Here is an 18,017-nt window from a genome sequence, read left to right as displayed (position 1 = left end):
GGAGAGGCTGTGAGGGGAAGCTGAGGGAGCTGGGAAGGGGCTGGAGAATTCCTGAGGGAGCTGGGAAGGGGCTGAGCCTGGAGCAAAGGAGGCTCAGGGGGGACCTTGTGGCTCTGCACAGCTCCTGCCAGGAGGGCACAGCCAGGGGGGTCGGGCTCTGCTCCCAGGGAACAGGGACAGGAGGAGAGGGAACGGCCTCAGGCTGGGCCAGGGCAGGCTCAGCTTGGCCAGCAGCAGGAATTTCCCCATGGAAAGGCTGCTCAGGCCTTGGCAAGGGCTGCCCAGGGAGCTTTGCAGTGCCCATCCCTGCAGGTGTCCCCTGGAGGTGGCACTCAGAGCTCTGGGCTGGGGACAAGGTGGGCATGGGGCACAGCTAAGACTTGATGACTTTGGAGTGCTTTTCCAAACTCAGGGATTCTGGGATTCTAAAGTAGAAGTGGACAGACCTCAGTTCCTCTGGAGTTAGGAAATGATCCTGTCCTTTGAGCAGCCTGGCACCTCTGCAGCAGGGTCTGCTCAGTCACATCCAAAGGGCCTTGGAAAACCACATTGTCCTGCCAAATAACACCTGGCAGGGACAATTCGTGGCAAATGGAACCCAAACCCTGTGAGGAACCACTGAGGGAGCTGGGGGTGCTCAGCCTGGAGAAAAGGAGACTCAGGGCTGAGCTCAGCACTCTCACAGCTCCTGAGAGGTGGCTGTGCCCAGCTGGGCTTGGGCTCTTTCTCCAGGAACTGACAGAACCAGAGCACACAGCCTGGAGCTGCACCAAGGGAAACACAGGTTGGGTATCAGGAAAAAGTTTTTTACAGAAAGGGTGATAAAGTTGTGGAGTGGCTGCCCGGGGAGGTGGTGCAGTCACCATCCCTGGGTGTGTTTAACAAAGCCTGGATGTGGCACTGGGTGCCAGGGCTGAGTTGAGGTGTTGGGGCCGGGTTGGACTCGATGCTCTTGAAGGTCTCTTCCAACCCAGTGATTCTGTTAATTCTGTGAATTTTGTGAATTCTCAGCTGGTGGAGTTTTTAGCACAGACCCAGTCAAAGAGAGATGTCACCACGCTGACTCCTGTCCCCAGTCACTCCAGCAGCTACTGAAGGTCCCCCTGCCCAAAACACTGCATCTTGTCCCAAAGCTGAGATAAGGAGTTTCTGTTTGGGGAAACACCCAAATATTTTTGTGGAAATTCTCTCCCTTACTGAGGTTTTTTGAGGACAAAAGAGCTGAGATCTCCTCACCCATGGCCCAGGAGAGCCACTCTCACAGCCTTGGAACACGAGGAGAGGTGGGGAGGTGGGACTCAGCCACCAGAGTGATCAGAGGAGTCACAACAGCCCCACCACATCCTCTCAAAACCACTTAATTGGAGTTTCAAGAGCTTTGCAGTTTTCATTTAGCCCAATCTTTGGCTGTGAAAGCAGGAGATTGGGCCCAGCCTCGACTGCTCTGGTCGAGCCGTGCTTTGGGTATTTTGATTTTCACCAGATTCAAGGGCTCTTGATTGAGCAAGCCTCTGTCTTGGCTACAGCAGCTACAATTGTCTGAAAAGGGAAAAAATCAAATTAAAAAAAAAGAAATAAGGCAAGGAACAAGAGACAAAGACCAGCGTGTTTGCTTGGGAGTCCCTCAGGTATCTCAGTTCATCTTGGTATCAGCCCAGTGCCACACCACACACTCCAGCTCCCATAGAAAATCTATTTATTTCTAAATAAGTGTTTTTTTCCTGCAGTGTAAAAGTGGTTTGTGGGTTGTTCTTTTGTCAGGAAGGCCTAACACGCTGGAGTATTTTAGCAGAGAGTGAAAAACAGGGGAGGGCTTCCTCCTCCGTTATCACTTTGAATAATTTCAATTTCTCCATCTAGATACACACAGATAAATAAATACAAGCTTCACACTTCATAGTAGGAAAAATTGAGAAATTACAAAAAAAAAAAAAAAGACAAAAAGCCCACAGAGGTTCAGGTTATTTAGGAGTGAAGTTATATCCCTAAATAAAATAGAAATATATAATGGATGAATGTCCTCCCCTCACGTTGCCACTTGCACTCAGGTGTATTTTTATTTCTATATTACATATATATATTTGTTTTTCATTTTGTCTGTTCCCCCAGGAGAAGCCCCAAAGAGAAACAGAGATGGCCAAATTGACAGAGTCGATGAGTGAGTACAAATAGGAAGTTCAACCACTTTCTTTTTCCATCTGTCCCCCTCCCTCTCATAAAGCCACAAACCCGGAACGCAGTGCTTGCACCCAGGGATCTCATTCAGCCCTGTCTTCACTCCCAAATTCATCATAAATCATTCCACTCCTAAAAAAAAATAAAAGAAAATAGGAATCCCCAGAACAAGGGCTGCTATTTCCTTCATGCACTGCTTAAATCACATCTATTTGGGCTTAAATCCAGCAAAGAACCTGCTCCATGTTTGATTTTGTAAGCCTGAGGGTTTTTTTTTAAATAGAATGTAACTAATTGTGGATTTAATAAGTGCCTAATTTACTTGATTCATGTGTTCCTTTACAAGTTTACAGAAGGTCACTCTAAATCCAGTGCAATTATTCAGGATTGTTGCCTGTGCCACATTCATCCAATGGGAATTATGGCCAGAGTTGTATCTGGAAAGCTTTCAGTTGGTTTCTCTGGTTTGTGAGAGGTTTGTGTTGTCTTAAATGTGTGCCCAGCAAGAAATAGTTTGTATTTTTGCCATATTTTTGTATCTAGGTAATGGAGTAGTGGCTGTAAGCTTTTGTAGCTGACAGAATCAGGCTGGACAAAATCTGGAGACCATTTAGGGTGAAATCCTGGTAGATCACTGCCTCTTACCCAAAATTTATCAGCTCCGAAGCCTATGGAAGCTTAAATGAATTGACTCAAAAGGGAGAAATATTTCACTCTGCTTAACCAGAGACCACAGAAAGACAGAAACACAGATATGCACAACTTGTTTATATCAGAAATTTCTTCCCAGTTACTTTTTTCTGCTTCTGTACAGAAGGCCTGTTCCTAGGGCAGCACTTCCCTGACTTTTTACTCTTCCCAAATTCTTTGTTACCTTTTGAAATCATTCCCTGTATCTCCTTACCCGTGTCATTGCAGGGCAGAACCAGCACCACAAGCTATAGAAAAATGATTTCAGTATCAGAAACAGCCAATCCCACAAAAAGGTGCAGCAGGCCTGGGAGATCTCAAAGATCTTCTTGTTCCAACCCTCCTGCCAAGGCTGGTGAGGCCCTGGCACAGGTGCCCAGAGCAGCTGGGGCTGCCCCTGGATCCCTGGCAGTGCCCAAGGCCAGCTTGGACACTGGGGCTGGAGCAGCCTGGGGCAGTGGAAGTTGTCCCTTGGTGGCACTGGATGAGTTTTAAGGTCACTTCCAACCCAAACCATTCTGGGATTCTGTGATTTTAAATTGCTGCGGTATAGATATAAAAGTATAAATATATACATGTGGCAAGCACGTTTCTCTCTCTCTCAGGATTTTTTCATAGAGGTGCACAGAGAGAAAGAAAGAGAAAACAATTTCTATTCCCGCTCCTTGTTTTTCCCATGTGGAATGTGTTTGGAGAATTGTTTCCCTGGGGTGAGTGCTTGGTTGGATTCTGGTGAGGATTGTTTGAGCCTGGTGGCCAATCCAACCCACCTGTGGCTGGGCTCTCAGAGAGGGTCACAAGTTGTGAGTTAGAGATGGTAGTGAGAAAAGTAGGTTTGTAGTTTTAGTACCTCCTTTAAATAGTATATTAATGTATTATAATATAGTTATAATAAAAAATAATTCAGCCTTCTGAACTGGAGTCAGATATCATCATTCCTTCCCACTGGGTTCACCTGCATTTTACAATATATATATATATATAAATAAATATTTGTCCATGGTGCAGCCAAGCCGGGGTGGTAACAGAAGAAATCACAAAACTACAGCTTAGCAAGGCCCAAAAGGACAATGCCACCTGGCCTCAGAGGAACCCTCTGCTGTAAAAATGATATTTCTGCTCTTTTAATCTCTGTGGATGTCCAGCATCACCCCTAGAAGCATCCCAGGACCCCATCAGGTGCTGCTGGATGTTGGATGGATGTGTAATTATGTCCTGATGGATGGAACAAAGGAGGAACTTCTTATCAAAGGTGGAAGCAGATAAATGATAGCTCCCAGTTCATTAGGGACTTGCTGGCCTTTGCACAACCCTTCTGAAACAAGGTGAAGGAATATTGCCAAAAAGTGCTCGGGGAAAGCAATCAGACCCTCTGAGTGCTCTGAGGAGCCAGGGGAGAGGCCTGCAGAACACTTTGTAACTGATTGGGAACACAAGGCCAAAAATGCCCTGTGCAGTTCAGGATGTCTGTTAGTCCTGCCAATTATTTCATCTGACTTCTTTGAGACAGATTGCTGCTTAAGGGGTTTATTGCTGCTTTGTGTGAGGATCTTTTCATACTTCATGCAAGGCTTTTATGAATTTTTCAGATGATTTCATGGCATTTTAAAATATTTTTAATAAATCCTAGACAGCATTGCAAGGTGTAAATAAAATACTTAGTGAAGGTACAGCAGTACTTATTTTAAAGCTGGTGCAGAGTAAAATGAGATAAATGGAGTAGATAAGTGGACCTCTGGCTTGGACTGCAGGTGCTTTTTTCTTGGAACTGAGAAAATAAAGAAGGGCATTCAAAGCCTGAGAGGGTTTCAGAGACCTGGAGAAATGGCTTGACCACGGTACCAATATAACAGAATTATTACTTTCCTTCCTGTTTCACCCAAGAGCTGCTCTCCTCTCTTCCTTCTCTTCACATCTTTGCAGAGCCCCAGGAAAAATCAATCCCCTTCCCTGCTCTGCTCTGTATTTTCTCCCTCTCAGAACACCCTGCTGAAGTTGCCAAGCACTGCTCTCTGCCCCTTCTCCTCCATGAAGATTTTCTGGATCTTTCTGCACTAATCAAAGCCCCTGGACCTGAGATTCACATCACACCACACACCAAGAGGAAGACTGAGAGAACACTGATGCAGAGGTTGTTCCAAGGCTGTTATATTTTTCCTTTTTGCCACCAGGAATAAGTCTGTATTTTTGTCACATTTTGCATTGCCATTCTCAGAGGCTCTGTCACGTTGTAGGGAACATTGGTAAGGAAAAAAATTGCATTATTGTTTTTTTCTCTCCTCTTTCCATGGAACTTTTATGATGATGGAAAGAGATTAGGTATCATGACAGAGCCTTGTACTTGAGATCTGTTTTCCTTGAAAGTTTAAAAAAAAAAAAGAGGGGGAAAATAATTTTAATACAACAGTTAAAGTACAAACTAGCAAGAAATGTTCTGCTAAATTTTTCAGGATAGTCCCTAAGAGCTGATACAGAAGCAGAAATGAATACCAAATAACACCACTCCTTGCCTCAAGTTATTATTTTACAACTTTTGCACAGAATTAATAGAAAGCCACCACAATTACACTGAGCCCCAGGGAACTGTCCAAGAATTTCTTTCTAATGCCTTAAAATCCATATGCATTTTAAAATTTCTTTATAGCCTGAATTAGTCAATTTTCCTCATATAACCTCAGAATACTTAAAAGCTGAGCATATCCAGGAAGCCAAGAATGAAATTATTTTCCTTGCAACTTTTGTTTTCTTCTTTCCCTGCTGTTCTCGAGCTCCCCATGCCCCAGTGATCATTTTTAACCAAATTTTTAATCCATCCCCAGGCCTGCAAATGGCTAAAGCCCAGCAGGGAAGGTAGGAGAGCAAATATTTAACAGCAGAGGAAGGAATCAAATGTTCATCCTGACCTATTTGTCCAATATGAAAATTTTATTTAGAGAAACATCCTCCACAGAACTCTCCAGTCCTCAGGAATGATCCTCATTTGGAATGCTCTGTGGAATGAGCACTACAAGATGTTTAGTGAGTAGCCAAATATGTTGGTGTATTTAAGGAAAGTCATTTTGAGGCTGTCAAAGCTCTCAGTTTTGCAGAAACGTGGATCTGGTGTGCCATGGGATGTGTGCCATGAGCAGGGGGGAGCTGCTCCAGGCTGGGAATGGATGGGAAATGGGCAGGGCTGGGTGTCTGACGCTGACATCCAGTTCAGATCTGCTCCCCCAGCAGTGACCAGCTCTGTTTGCTCTGCTGCCAGGTCACTCCACACACACACACACACCTGCCTCAGGACAGCCAGAGGCAGCAGAGCTGCTTTAAAATAAGGTTGCTCCTTCATTTGTTACAAAAATGTGAGCTCCAAATGTCCATGGATGTATTTCCACAGACAGTGAAATGATGAATACTGAGACCTCAGATGACTCCAGATAAAACCTTCTGATTTATGGATGCCACCAATTTTACTCAGGAGGGGGTAGAAAGAACATAAGCCAACTGAAGGAATTTCAGGAACAGACAAACCCCAGGAGAGAGTTGGATTATCATGAAGTGCTTTTCCATAATGTTTCTTTTCCTTGTCTGCGGTGTCTGAGCCTGAAGTGTCCCTGTTGCTCTCTCAGATTTGTAGGGAGAGATTATAAAGAGAAAAAATATTTCTGCTTTGAGTTACTTGAAAGTCACAGCATTTCCAGATTTATACGTGCCAGGATAGTCTGGAATTTTTTTTGAGCAGTTCTGATGATTTAACATAAAACACTCATTCATGTGTTTTATAACATACAAGAAAAACGTGTGGTAAATACATACCCTGGCTGTAGGACATTGTAAAATGCCTACTTCCTTTTTTCCCTTCAGTACTACACCTTTTGTCTTTGCCTTTTGTTGTTTCCTGGGCTGCATCTACAGAATTGTTGACAGGAATTCAGAGGGAGAGTCTGAACCTCTGCTCAGGTGAGATCCCACCTGCAGAGCTGCCCCAGCCCTGTCCCAGCCCAGGGAGGAGCTGGAGCTGCTGCAGAGAGCCCAGAGGAGGCTCCAGGATGAGCAGAGGGCTGGAGCAGCTCTGCTGGGAGGAAAGGCTGGCACAGCTGGCATTGTTCACCTGCACAGGAGAAGCTTTGGGCTGAGCTCAGGGTGGCCTTGCAGGGCCTGGAGGAGCCCCAGGAAAGCTGGAGAGAGACAATTTCCAGGGGATGCAGGGACAGGAGCCAGGGAATGGCTCCCAGTGCCAGAGGGCAGGGCTGGATGGGAGATTGGGAATTGGGAATTGTTCCCTGGCAGGGTGGGCAGGGGCTGGGATGGAATTCCCAGAGCAGCTGTGGCTGCCCCTGGATCCCTGGCAGTGCCCAGGCCAGGTTGGACACTGGGGCTGGAGCAGCCTGGCACAGTGGGAGGTGTCCCTGCCATGGCAGGGGTGGGATGAGATGATCTTTAAGGCCATTCTGTGAGTCTGTGATTTTAACTTTTCCTGCTCACAGCAGTCAGTGGTGCAGCAATGCTGCCCGGTGTGAACACCACACCCTGTGCAGAACCAGGCCTTTAAGAGCTGATCCTAAAGCCTGACTTTCATCTCCTCAGTCCAGAGCACTGATTATTCACTCTCAGTAAGCATTTCTAAGGACAAACTTCCAGCTGAACTTTTTACACTGGTATCAAGTGCCACCCATTTGCTACAAAGTGCAGATTCTTAAAATGCAAAATTCAAAAGCAAAAACTCCAAAACACTTGGAAAACTCATTCAAGAAAGACACTTGCCTGTGCTTGAGGGAGTAATTTATTTTGAAAATATCCAGATGTCCTCTGGTTATCCTTTTTTTTTTTTTTGAGGTGTGCCAAGAGCAGAATAGGAAGGCTGGTTTTCCCACAATATGCATTTGCCTTATCTCATGTTCTGTTGTTGCAGTTATTACTTGAGAAGAAGTTTTCTATCAAATATTAAGCTACAGATGGAAGTGATACATCTAATTCTCGTTGATTCAGTACTGCTTATGTAGGTTGCTAACATTTATTTCCAACTTAACTCCCTAAATCTTTGGTCAAATTTGAATTACAAGTAACCAGGATATGTATGATTTTATTATTGTTGTTGTTTTGGTTGTTTCAGCAGAAATTAGCTGATGCTAATACAATCAAAAGAACAGAAAGAACACTGCTATTATTAAATGAAAAAAACAGTTTATTCTTTGAGGCAAAGGTCAGGTTTTGAGGGGAGAATGAAATTCTAAAGTAGGAATTCATTATGCAGAAAAGCAAGAATTTTATTGTCTCAGTGATGCACTGACAGGGGCCTAGAAGAGCAGTGAACTTATTTATGCAATAATTAACAAAGGAAACTTCTCTTAGGCAGGAAGATGATTGACATCTTTTCCAGTCCTGGGTATATAACATTTCTTGGCATTCTCTGAGCTCTTAAGGGTCTTATCTTTACCTTTTCTCTGCAAGTGTGAAGGACAAAAATTGTTAGTTTTTTTTTTTTTTCCCAAATGAAAATCAAGACTCTCACAAAGTCATTTGATTCTAGAAGCTTGGATTTTTCAAAAACATATTAAATTTTGATAGCACTGCTAATATTCCTTGGCTAAGCTAAAAATCTTTGTGAAAATTAAATTCCAAATCTCAGGGATGAGATAACCAAGAGCTGAATTATGAATTAAGTAAAAATTTCTGGTTTTCTAGTTAGGAACAGTGATTACATGCAGGCTACACTGGACTTCTTCTCCCTGAAACGGAGTATTTCCTGTTCCTTCCACCTTTATATATATATTTTCCTTTCTTTTTATTAGCTCCAGGTCACCCATTGCTAAATCACTCACTTCTAAAATAGAGGCTGCAGTCAGGCTGCCACTATTTCAAAATTCTCAGTGTTCCTTTGCATTCCTGTGGCCCACAGCAGAGTCAAGCTGAGTTTTCCAGTGCCATCCTTCCCAGGACATTTGGGATTTGATTCTGTGCTGCATCAAAGTTGTTTAGGTAAAAAGGTTTTAGATAAAACGCTTTCCCAGCTTCCCAGGACACTGCTCTCTACAGATCCCAGTCCCTTGTCCTGTTGCACCAACATCTTCTGAAGGGAAAATTTGTGACTCTGGATGAGTTTTGGTATGAGATACACTTAGGAATGAGATGGTCTTCAGAGGGAAAATATATGCCCAGGGGGGTTGGAAATTATAATTAATTTAAGCATGTGCAGAAATTTAATCTTGAAAGCTGAAGTAGTTTCAGATTTTAAGAACCAGATTGTGAGGACCTTGGTCAAAAATGTCAATTAAGTGATTTAAGCCTCTACTGAGACATCATTTTCTCATAATACCCAAATAATGTGTGTGTTCAGTTGTGGGCTGGGGAGAATTGCCCCCTTAAGTATCCCTGGAAGTGTTCAAATCCAGCTTGGAGCAGCCTGGCACAGTGGGAGGTGTCCCTGCCCATGGCAGGGGTGGCACTGGATGGGCTTTAAGGTCTCTCCCAGCCCAAACTATTTCATTATTCTATCTGGGGTTTGGTTTCATAATCTTAATGCTCTTCTAATGCAGAGTTTAAATCTTCCAGAGGTGCCAACCAACTTGTTCAGCTGGAGAAGTGAACATTGTGCAGTGCTGGAAGAGCAGCTTCCACCTGTAAAGAGCAGGAAGTTCATACTCATTCAGGATTAAAAAAAAGTCATTAAAAATGTCTAATCAATTGTCTCCACAGAAAGCAGATGAGTCAAATTCAAGGGTGAAAAAAAGGATCAATGTTTCTGAAAGCTGTAGAAACCTTTCTGTACTGGATCAAGTACTGGATCTGTACTGGATCTGCCTTAACAAGCAGAGAAAAGACCAGAATGGATTTTAGTTCTAGGAAATAGAATGTGAGGGAAAGCAAAGAAAGCTGGTCAACAGCTAAGGGAAAAACAAACCAGAAAAAAAGAAAAACCAAAAAGCATTTGAGATGTACAAGTACAGCTGCTAAACAAGTAGTGCCATAAAGTATTGGATTTTTAAAACCTTGGACTTTGAAAATTGTTTGCGAAGGCGTCCAGAATCAGTGACTGGAAAATACTGTAGAGCATGGCAAGATAAACTATTTGATGTGAAAGAGAAATGTCCAACTTCATTGGAAAAAGGGCCCAGTTGCACTTTCCAATATAAACAATGAGATAAAGGTTTTTTCAGGGTGTTTTGGACAGATGTCTTTTAATTGCCTTTTAATCGGCTATTAAATTAATCCCTAAAGCTGGACTATGTTCTCCCTGTATTTTTCACCTGCCTTCATTGCTCTCCAAACATTTGACAGGGGAAAACAGGGACAATATTACCCATATTAAAGGCAAATAATGCCTGGAAGTGTGTGCACAGAACACATTAATTCAAAGTGTTATTGCTGAGTGACTGCCCATACTCACAGCTCAGCCTCTTCTAACTTTATTTACCACTATTCCTTTCACCATAAAATATCTTGAACCACATGGAGGAGAAAACCAGAAAGACTCCAGTGGGAGTCATTCCCCACAGTGAGAGAGCTGTTAAAATATAAACCAACAAGAAGGCAGAGACCTGCAAGGTCTGTCCCCTTCTGAGGGAGCCCAGCACTGCTTTCAGAGCCAGGGTTGGGCAGTGGGGCTGTTCTGCTCCTCAAAAATCAGTCAATCCCTGATTTCAGCATTGCTCCCTTTGCTGTTCCTGCCCAGGAATGTCTCACAGGCTTTTCTCTCTGCAGGAAAAGGAGGACACAGCTGTGTTCACCTGCTGATCCTCACTGTTAGCACTGCACTGAAATCCTGCCATGTAATGAGAGATTGCTCTTTCTTCCTAAATAATTCCCCTATCTCCCTTCTTCAAACATTTGCCAGCTTGCAGAACCTCTCTCTAATCACCCTGTTAGATTTCATAATCCACATCAGCATCCAGAGCCTGCAGTCCTGGTGTTCTTTGCTGAACTCCCCCCACTTTGTCATCCTCACACTCCATAAGTACATTTATTAATGCACATACCTGTCAGAAACATAGCGCAAACCAGAAAAGTTCATCAAAAATCAAACCCTGTGTTCCTTCAGGGCAGACACAGGTGATTCCAGCACAGCTGGTGGTAACGTACCTCACACAGGTGCACTTCTCCTTGGCCCCCCTGGCACCACTGAGGTGCTGAGGCACCTCAAATGCTCAGTGCAGGAGAGCCCGGAGGGGCTGGAGCGTGTCCAGTGAAGGGAGCTGGGAAGGGGCTGGAGAATTCCTGAGGGAGCTGGGAAGGGGCTGAGCCTGGAGCAAAGGAGGCTCAGGGGGGACCTTGTGGCTCTGCACAGCTCCTGCCAGGAGGGGACAGCCGGGACAGGGGTCGGGCTCTGCTCCAGGGAACAGGGACAGGAGGAGAGGGAACGGCCTCAGGCTGGGCCAGGGCAGGCTCAGCTTGGCCAGCAGCAGGAATTTCCCCATGGAAAGGCTGCTCAGGCCTTGGCAGGGGCTGCCCAGGGAGCTTTGCAGTGCCCATCCCTGCAGGTGTCCCCTGGAGGTGGCACTCAGAGCTCTGGGCTGGGGACACGGTGGGGATGTTCTGTGAATTCCATCCCAGCCCCTGCCCACCCTGCCAGGGAACAATTCCCAATTCCCAGTCTCCCATCCAGCCCTGCCCTCTGGCACTGGGAGCCATTCCCTGTGTCCTGTCCCTGCATCCCCTGGAAATTGTCTCTCTCCAGCTTTCCTGGGGCTCCTCCAGGCCCTGCAAGGCCACCCTGAGCTCAGCCCAAAGCTTCTCCTGTGCAGGTGAACAATCCCAGCTGGGACTCTGTGACATTGGAAGACTTTTCCAGCCTTAAGGACTCTGAGATTCCATGATCTGGGAGGTCAGATCTGACCCTGCTGCCTGACTCCAAGTGTCCCTCCATGTCTTCAGGCAGCTCACACTTCACCCAAGGAACAAAGGGAAGCTGCGTCTCCTCCCACTGCCTGAGGATGAGTGATGGGGAGATGATTATGCTTCCAAATCATGACACTTTCAATTACCATTTTCCTTCATTCACAAGAGCTAAATCACACAATGATTGTCACTGTGTGACATATTTATCATTGTCAGGCTGAGCCTGCTCTCTCTACATCACAGGATTCCTCTGTTTCTCCCGGGATCCTACACAATGAAGTCATGTCATGTGTCATGAAACATTTGCTCACCTACCTGCAAACCAAAGGACAACAAACAACATCACTCCCTGTCCTTAGAAATGGCACATTTTTCTTGAGGTTTAAAACCTATACTTTCACTTGACAGTTTGGGTGGCAGTTTACATTTCTTCTTCTGCTCTGTGTTTTAGTATTGTTTGAGTAGTTCTCTTAATGACAGGTAAAGAATAATTTCCTCTGAGATCTCCTGGATGGTGTACTGGCAAATTTTCTTTTTTTTTTTTTTTTTTAATAAAGCAGAACAGAACTATCTCCAGACCTCCTGTTAAGTTAGCTTTCTATGGCATATTGCTCTTGCATGCAGTTGAGTGTCTTTTGGTGATAACATTATTATTTAGGGGAGTATTACTATTTAAGGAACAAGTAACTCATGCTGGTGCACTAATTTGTGGGTGAAGGCTGTGTATTTTTGGAATCCATTCAATCATGTGTGCTGGGCTGTAATGTTTCAAAGTGAAATCTTGAAAAGCACCATACAAACCCCCTGAAAGTAACAGAAAAACTCCTGCTGCTTCTCTGCCTCCTAATTTGATCAGGTGCCCGTGATCATAACATGAAAAGGAAAGGGAGAGGTTCATGAACACTGCTAAATTATTTCTTTATCCCAATAAATTTGAGTGGGTAGATCCCAGTGAGGTGTGACCTCACTGATTGCTAGTTAGGTATATCAGGGAACGAGAGTTTATCCAGAAAAGTTGTGGATTTCCTGGAAAACTTTAGGGCCAGGTTGGCTCTCCATGAAATATTTCACTCCTGCAAGCTCCTATTTTGGACACCCCAAATCCAATCAAATCCTTCTCTTTTCCTTCCCTCCCAATTCCACTTCCGAAGCCTTGACAAAAGATTTTATGGTTCTACATCTTCCCACTCAGCAGAAGGCCTGGAAATGCTTCTTAATTGTTATTGAAACTGGTCAGGGATTAATTTCTTTTAAAATGTTTAAATTGAATGAGTGATAAACAGACCCCATAACACAATTTGTCTAAAAAAAAAAAACACAAGGCCTATCACTGAACTTGATAAAGGCTTTTCTAACACTCCTTGCAATGCACTTCTTTTTTTCCCATGGGATAAAACAGTCATAGCAAACAAATTTAATAATTGAAGAATAAGATGAGGTGAAAAAGTTACCAAATGATATAAAATTTATAATGTACAAATGAAAATGAGGTGTGGGAATGTGTAATTTTAAGTTCAGCGATGCTTTATAATTTTAAGGAACTCTTTTCAAACTTCCTTAGGAAGAGAGAAGAGGTAGACCAGAGTGGCAAAACCAAATTTTTAAGAAAAAGAAAATATATAGAGAAGGGGGCTGGGGGAAACTCATTTTTATCAAAAGATTATAATTTCAAATTGAGCCTGCATTGTGTGTTACTATAGAAACTCCCATTTTGTGGCATGTTTGTGGGGAAAAAGTCAAAAGTTGCATTTTAATGAAGGCAGATCACACATTGGCTTTCCTCGGGAAAGCCAAATAACAGAGAAGTTTCTCTCCAAAATTGGATAATTACCCCAAATAAGGTGAGCTAATTAAGGTCACAGGGAAGGGATATTAAATCCTGAAGTGCCAATATGTTATGTTCATTTTTCCATGCCAGTCCCTGCCTTCCAGATTATGTATTAGATACTGCAGGAGCCTGATGGATTGAGAGGCTCGTTGCCATGGCAATATTTGCTGCTTTGCTGGTATTCCCTACAGAAAGTAAAGGATTTTTTTTTTTCCCCTACTCAGTTAGACAAATTGGCTAAATATAGCCAGGGATGTTGGGGAACTGAAACAGCAGAATCTGCTGGGGGGAGGATCTGGGGAAGGACTGGGATTTGTGAGTGTTGAGGAATCACAGTGGGATGTGGATCAGTGAGGAATGAGGGGAATGGGGAAAGTGGGAAAGGGAGAGGGAAGAGGAGAGAGAGGGAAGGAAGGAAGGGAAAAAGAAGAGAGGGAAGGGAAGGGAAGGGAAGGGAAGGGAAGGGAAGGGAAGGGAAGGGAAGGGAAGGGAAGGGAAGGGAAGGGAAGGGAAGGGAAGGGAAGGGAAGGGAAGGGAAGGGAAGGGAAGGGAGGAAGGGAGGAAGGGAGGAAGGGAGGAAGGGAGGGAGGGAGGGAGGGAGGGAGGAAGGAAGGAAGGGAAGGAAGGGAGGAAGGAAGGAAGGAAGGAAGGAAGGAAGGAAGGAAGGAAGGAAGGAAGGAAGAAGGAAGGAAGGAAGGAAGGAAGGAAGGGAAGGAAGGAAGGAAGGAAGGGAAGGAAGGAAGGAAGGAAGAAGGAAGGAAGGAAGGAAGGAAGGAAGGAAGGAAGGGAAGGAAGGAAGGAAGGGAAGGAAGGAAGGAAGGAAGGGAGGAAGGAAGGAAGGAAGGAAGGAAGGAAGGAAGGAAGGAAGGAAGGAAGGAAGGAAGGAAGGAAGGAAGGAAGGAAGGAAGGAAGGAAGGAAGGAAGGAAGGAAGGAAGGAAGGAAGGAAGGAAGGAAGGAAGGAAGGAAGGAAGGAAGGAAGGAAGGAAGGAAGGAAGGAAGGAAGGAAGGAAGGAAGGAAGGAAGGAAGGAAGGAAGGAAGGAAGGAAGGAAGGAAGGAAGGAAGGAAGGAAGGAAGGAAGGAAGGAAGGAAGGAAGGAAGGAAGGAAGGAAGGAAGGAAGGAAGGAAGGAAGGAAGGAAGGAAGGAAGGAAGGAAGGAAGGAAGGAAGGAAGGAAGGAAGGAAGGAAGGAAGGAAGGAAGGAAGGAAGGAAGGAAGGAAGGAAGGAAGGAAAAGTTTAAAAGTTTTTATCTCATACTTTCAGAGCATATCTTGCTCTTAAAGGCAGGGAAAGGAGAATGGGCAGTGCTGCCCAGGAAGAAGCCAGAGCTGCTGGTGGTTTGCTGTGCTCCAGGTAATTTATAGCCTCAGGGACAGCCAAGAGGTAAAAACCTCTAAAATGAATTAAAAAAAAAGAAAAAAGTCAAGCAATGAAATTGCTTACCACTGAAATTGTCAGTGTAAATCACAATTTGAGCTCCAAATATAACACGCCTTCTTCTGTTCTGTTTTTTTGGGGAGGTTTTTTTTTGTTGTTGTTGTTAATCTTTGCTCACAGCATTTTTAAAGCAAGGTGTTGATACCATTTCCATCCTCCTCTTGGCACAGGGAAAGCCAATGTGCTTCAGTCAGATGTTAGGGAGTGCTGTGTCTTCTGTAGGGTTCAGTCTGTAGCTCGGAGGTGTGGGAAGAGTGCGACAATGTGCTTTCTTTTTAATATTAGCCCATCTCAGCCAAGCATCTACAGATTGCTGCAGAGTTAAAAAAAAAAAAAAAAGGCTGCTTTGTTTCTTCCTCTTCTGCACTCCTCTTATGCACTGATAAATCCAAAGTGTTTGCCTTGAGGCTTAGAGAGAGCCTGTTCAGTAAGACTGACCAGGCAGCTGTGACTGTCCTTGGGGATACTTCACTTCCCAGCCACTCTTTCCTCCTCCTTTCCATGGCAGACATCCATTAGAGTTTTATATTTTTTAGGATATCAGAAAATCCCACCATTCTGTGGCAAGCCATGAATGCAGCTGTTGCAGCAGAGAGTTCACACTCACCAGGAGGAGCACAAGGAATGTGTAATTCAGGGACCTGGAGATTCCCTGGGGATGGGACTTTTCCTGAGGGAAGACACTCGTAAAAGGTGCAGGGTAAAGAGGCAGAGGAGAGAAGAGCAGGTCTAAAACCAGGTTCTGATTCCTTGTGCTTTCTGAAAGGCAGAAGAAACTTCAGAGAGAAAAAAAAAAAAAATACAGGCAGAGGGCAGAAAAAAGTGGGAACACCATTGGAGCAGGGAAGAGTGGAGGGGGGTGAGAGAGGCAGGTAAGGGATATCTTGGCAGCAGCTTTGCAGACTGTGCTTCACTCTCTGTGTGCCACACAGAGTTTGTATTACAGCAGTTCTAGGGATGTGATCAGATAGAAAAAAAATACAAGAACACCCAACCAGGCAGTGAAGGAGTGAGGGAAAGCAGAGGGATTAAAGATGATGCCGAAATGGTGAAGTGCTGTTGAGACAGAAATAACAGAGCCCTCTGTTCATACCAACAGCCAGAGCTGGGAATGAAGACAAGAGAGAGGTTTGGAAGAGAGGAGGAGAGTAAAAAATCCTTTATCGGGCATATTAATATTCAGCTGTCAGATAGACCTGAAAAAAATTAAACTAAAGATCAGAGAATTAATTACAGTCCAACAGAAATAGAGAAAAGTTGCAAAGAGGGAAGACAAAGGTGAGAATCTTAATATCCTATTTCCACATGGATAACCTCCTCAAATCCACATTTCTTTGAAAGTAGAGGTACTAGAAGTATGCCCTTGAATCACTCACTGTTCAAAACCATCAGGCTTTGAGGTGAGGGATAATGAACAGGGGCCAAAAGCAGAGGGAAGTTGTGGATTCCACATGCCTGGAAGTGTCCAAGGCCAGGCTGGACACTGGGGCTGGGAGCAGCCTGGGATAGTGGAAGGTGTCCCTGCCTATGGGGGGTGGAACTGGATGATCTCTAAGGTCCCTTCCAACCCAAACCATTCTGGGATTCCATGATTATTGGAACAGAGGGATCTGGGTGATGGGATTGGAGCTATTGGGATTTTTGGTTGGTTTTGTGGTATTTTGGTTTGGGTTGGGGATTTTTTGAGAGGAAAGCTGTTTTTTTAATAATAACTCACACGAAATGAATGACAAAAAAATTCATCCTATCATAGAAGAAGGATGTAGGGTCATTGGGAATGAACACAAGTTTGTAAAACAAAGAAAAAGAAGAAAATAAAAGGTGCTTATAAATGAGATCCAAGGAGGAAGAGCACAAGAGCTGAGGATCAGCAAGAGAAGAGCACAGAAAACTCATTACAGATCTACAAAAGCATAGGAGGATTTCATGGACTCCTTGATGAGAACAAACAAATTAAAGATACCATTAGCAAACTGAGCAGGAGCACTTTCAGAGGAGCAGCTCCAGTGAATGCTTTGTAGGTGGGACAGAGGAAAACAGAATTGGTGTCCCTTTGGAAATCCTCATCTGCAGTGTGTCTCTCCATAATCATCACTGATCATGGCTGTGAGGCCACTGTGCTCAAATAAATGCCAGCTGCACACCTGTATATAAAAAAAAATATTGTCTTAGGCATAGACTGGGAGGAGCTGAATTTTCCACATGAGGACATAGGTTTCTGTGCCAGGATTTTCAACAAAAAACGTCAAAGAATTGACGAGAACAAAGATATGGGCGGGATGTGTCGTATCAGACATTCCCAAGGTGGCAACAGCACGACAGATGTGGTGTTTGAGCTTTTGTGAGCCCCCAGCAGAGGGGAAGCTGTTAGAGAACTGTCTGTTATTGATTCACACTGCTCAGAATCCATTTGTACTGGCTGGTTTGGGAGCCATTCTAATTTACAGTCTGTCATGCAAATTGCTCTTGGCCTGTGAAATATTAATCTATTAGATAGACACCCCATGCCTGCACGCCGAACGCATGGACTCCAGATCCTTGGGGATTTTGCTTTTTAAACAACAGATTATTGCCCACGTTCACTAACTACTTCTACAAACAGCTTTAATATCCTCCTCAATTCTCTTCCTGCATAACTAGAGGTAATATTTGATGTACTAGGAATTAAAGACCTGGTTCTATGGGTTTGTTTTATTTCAAATGAAGCAAATTCCGTGGCCACAAAGTTTTTCTTCAGTGCCTGAAATGGATCTATACAAACACACATATATAGGCATGTATTTGGGGGTGTATAAATATTTGTGTATCTTGCACAACCTTTGATTAGATTGGAGGAGGTGGTGATGGGGGTGAAGATTTGTTAGGGTATATGCCAGTGACATAAAAATCCTTCCCTGGCAGGGTGGGCAGGCCCTGGCACAGGGTGCCCAGAGCAGCTGGGGCTGCCCCTGGATCCCTGGCAGTGCCCAAGGCCAGGTTGGACATTGGGAGAAGCCTGGGACAGTGGGAAGTGTCCCTGCCATGGCAGGGGTGGCACTGGGTGGGCTTTGAGGTCCCTTCCAACACAAACC

The 18,017-nt window shown here is 44.4% G+C and overlaps 1 protein-coding gene across 2 annotated transcripts in view; it reads left to right on the top strand.

The window, feature by feature from the left end:
- Positions 1 to 18,017, top strand: part of KCNJ6 (potassium inwardly rectifying channel subfamily J member 6) — a 164,380-nt gene that overhangs the window by 49,395 nt on the left and 96,968 nt on the right. The window contains exon 2 of one of the 2 annotated variants that reach the window (XM_053934604.1): positions 2,110 to 2,158. In XM_053934604.1, the coding sequence (XP_053790579.1) occupies positions 2,134 to 2,158 (25 nt within the window). In that variant the 5' untranslated portion in view covers positions 2,110 to 2,133. Of the gene's footprint in view, positions 1 to 2,109; positions 2,159 to 4,981; positions 4,997 to 18,017 lie in introns of those variants that run through there. The other variant, XM_053934605.1, reaches the window with a different exon arrangement.

Source organism: Vidua chalybeata, chromosome 2 (assembly GCF_026979565.1).
Source record: "Vidua chalybeata isolate OUT-0048 chromosome 2, bVidCha1 merged haplotype, whole genome shotgun sequence".
Taxonomy (NCBI): Eukaryota; Metazoa; Chordata; class Aves; order Passeriformes; family Viduidae; genus Vidua; species Vidua chalybeata.
This window is presented reverse-complemented; position numbering and strand designations above follow the sequence as displayed.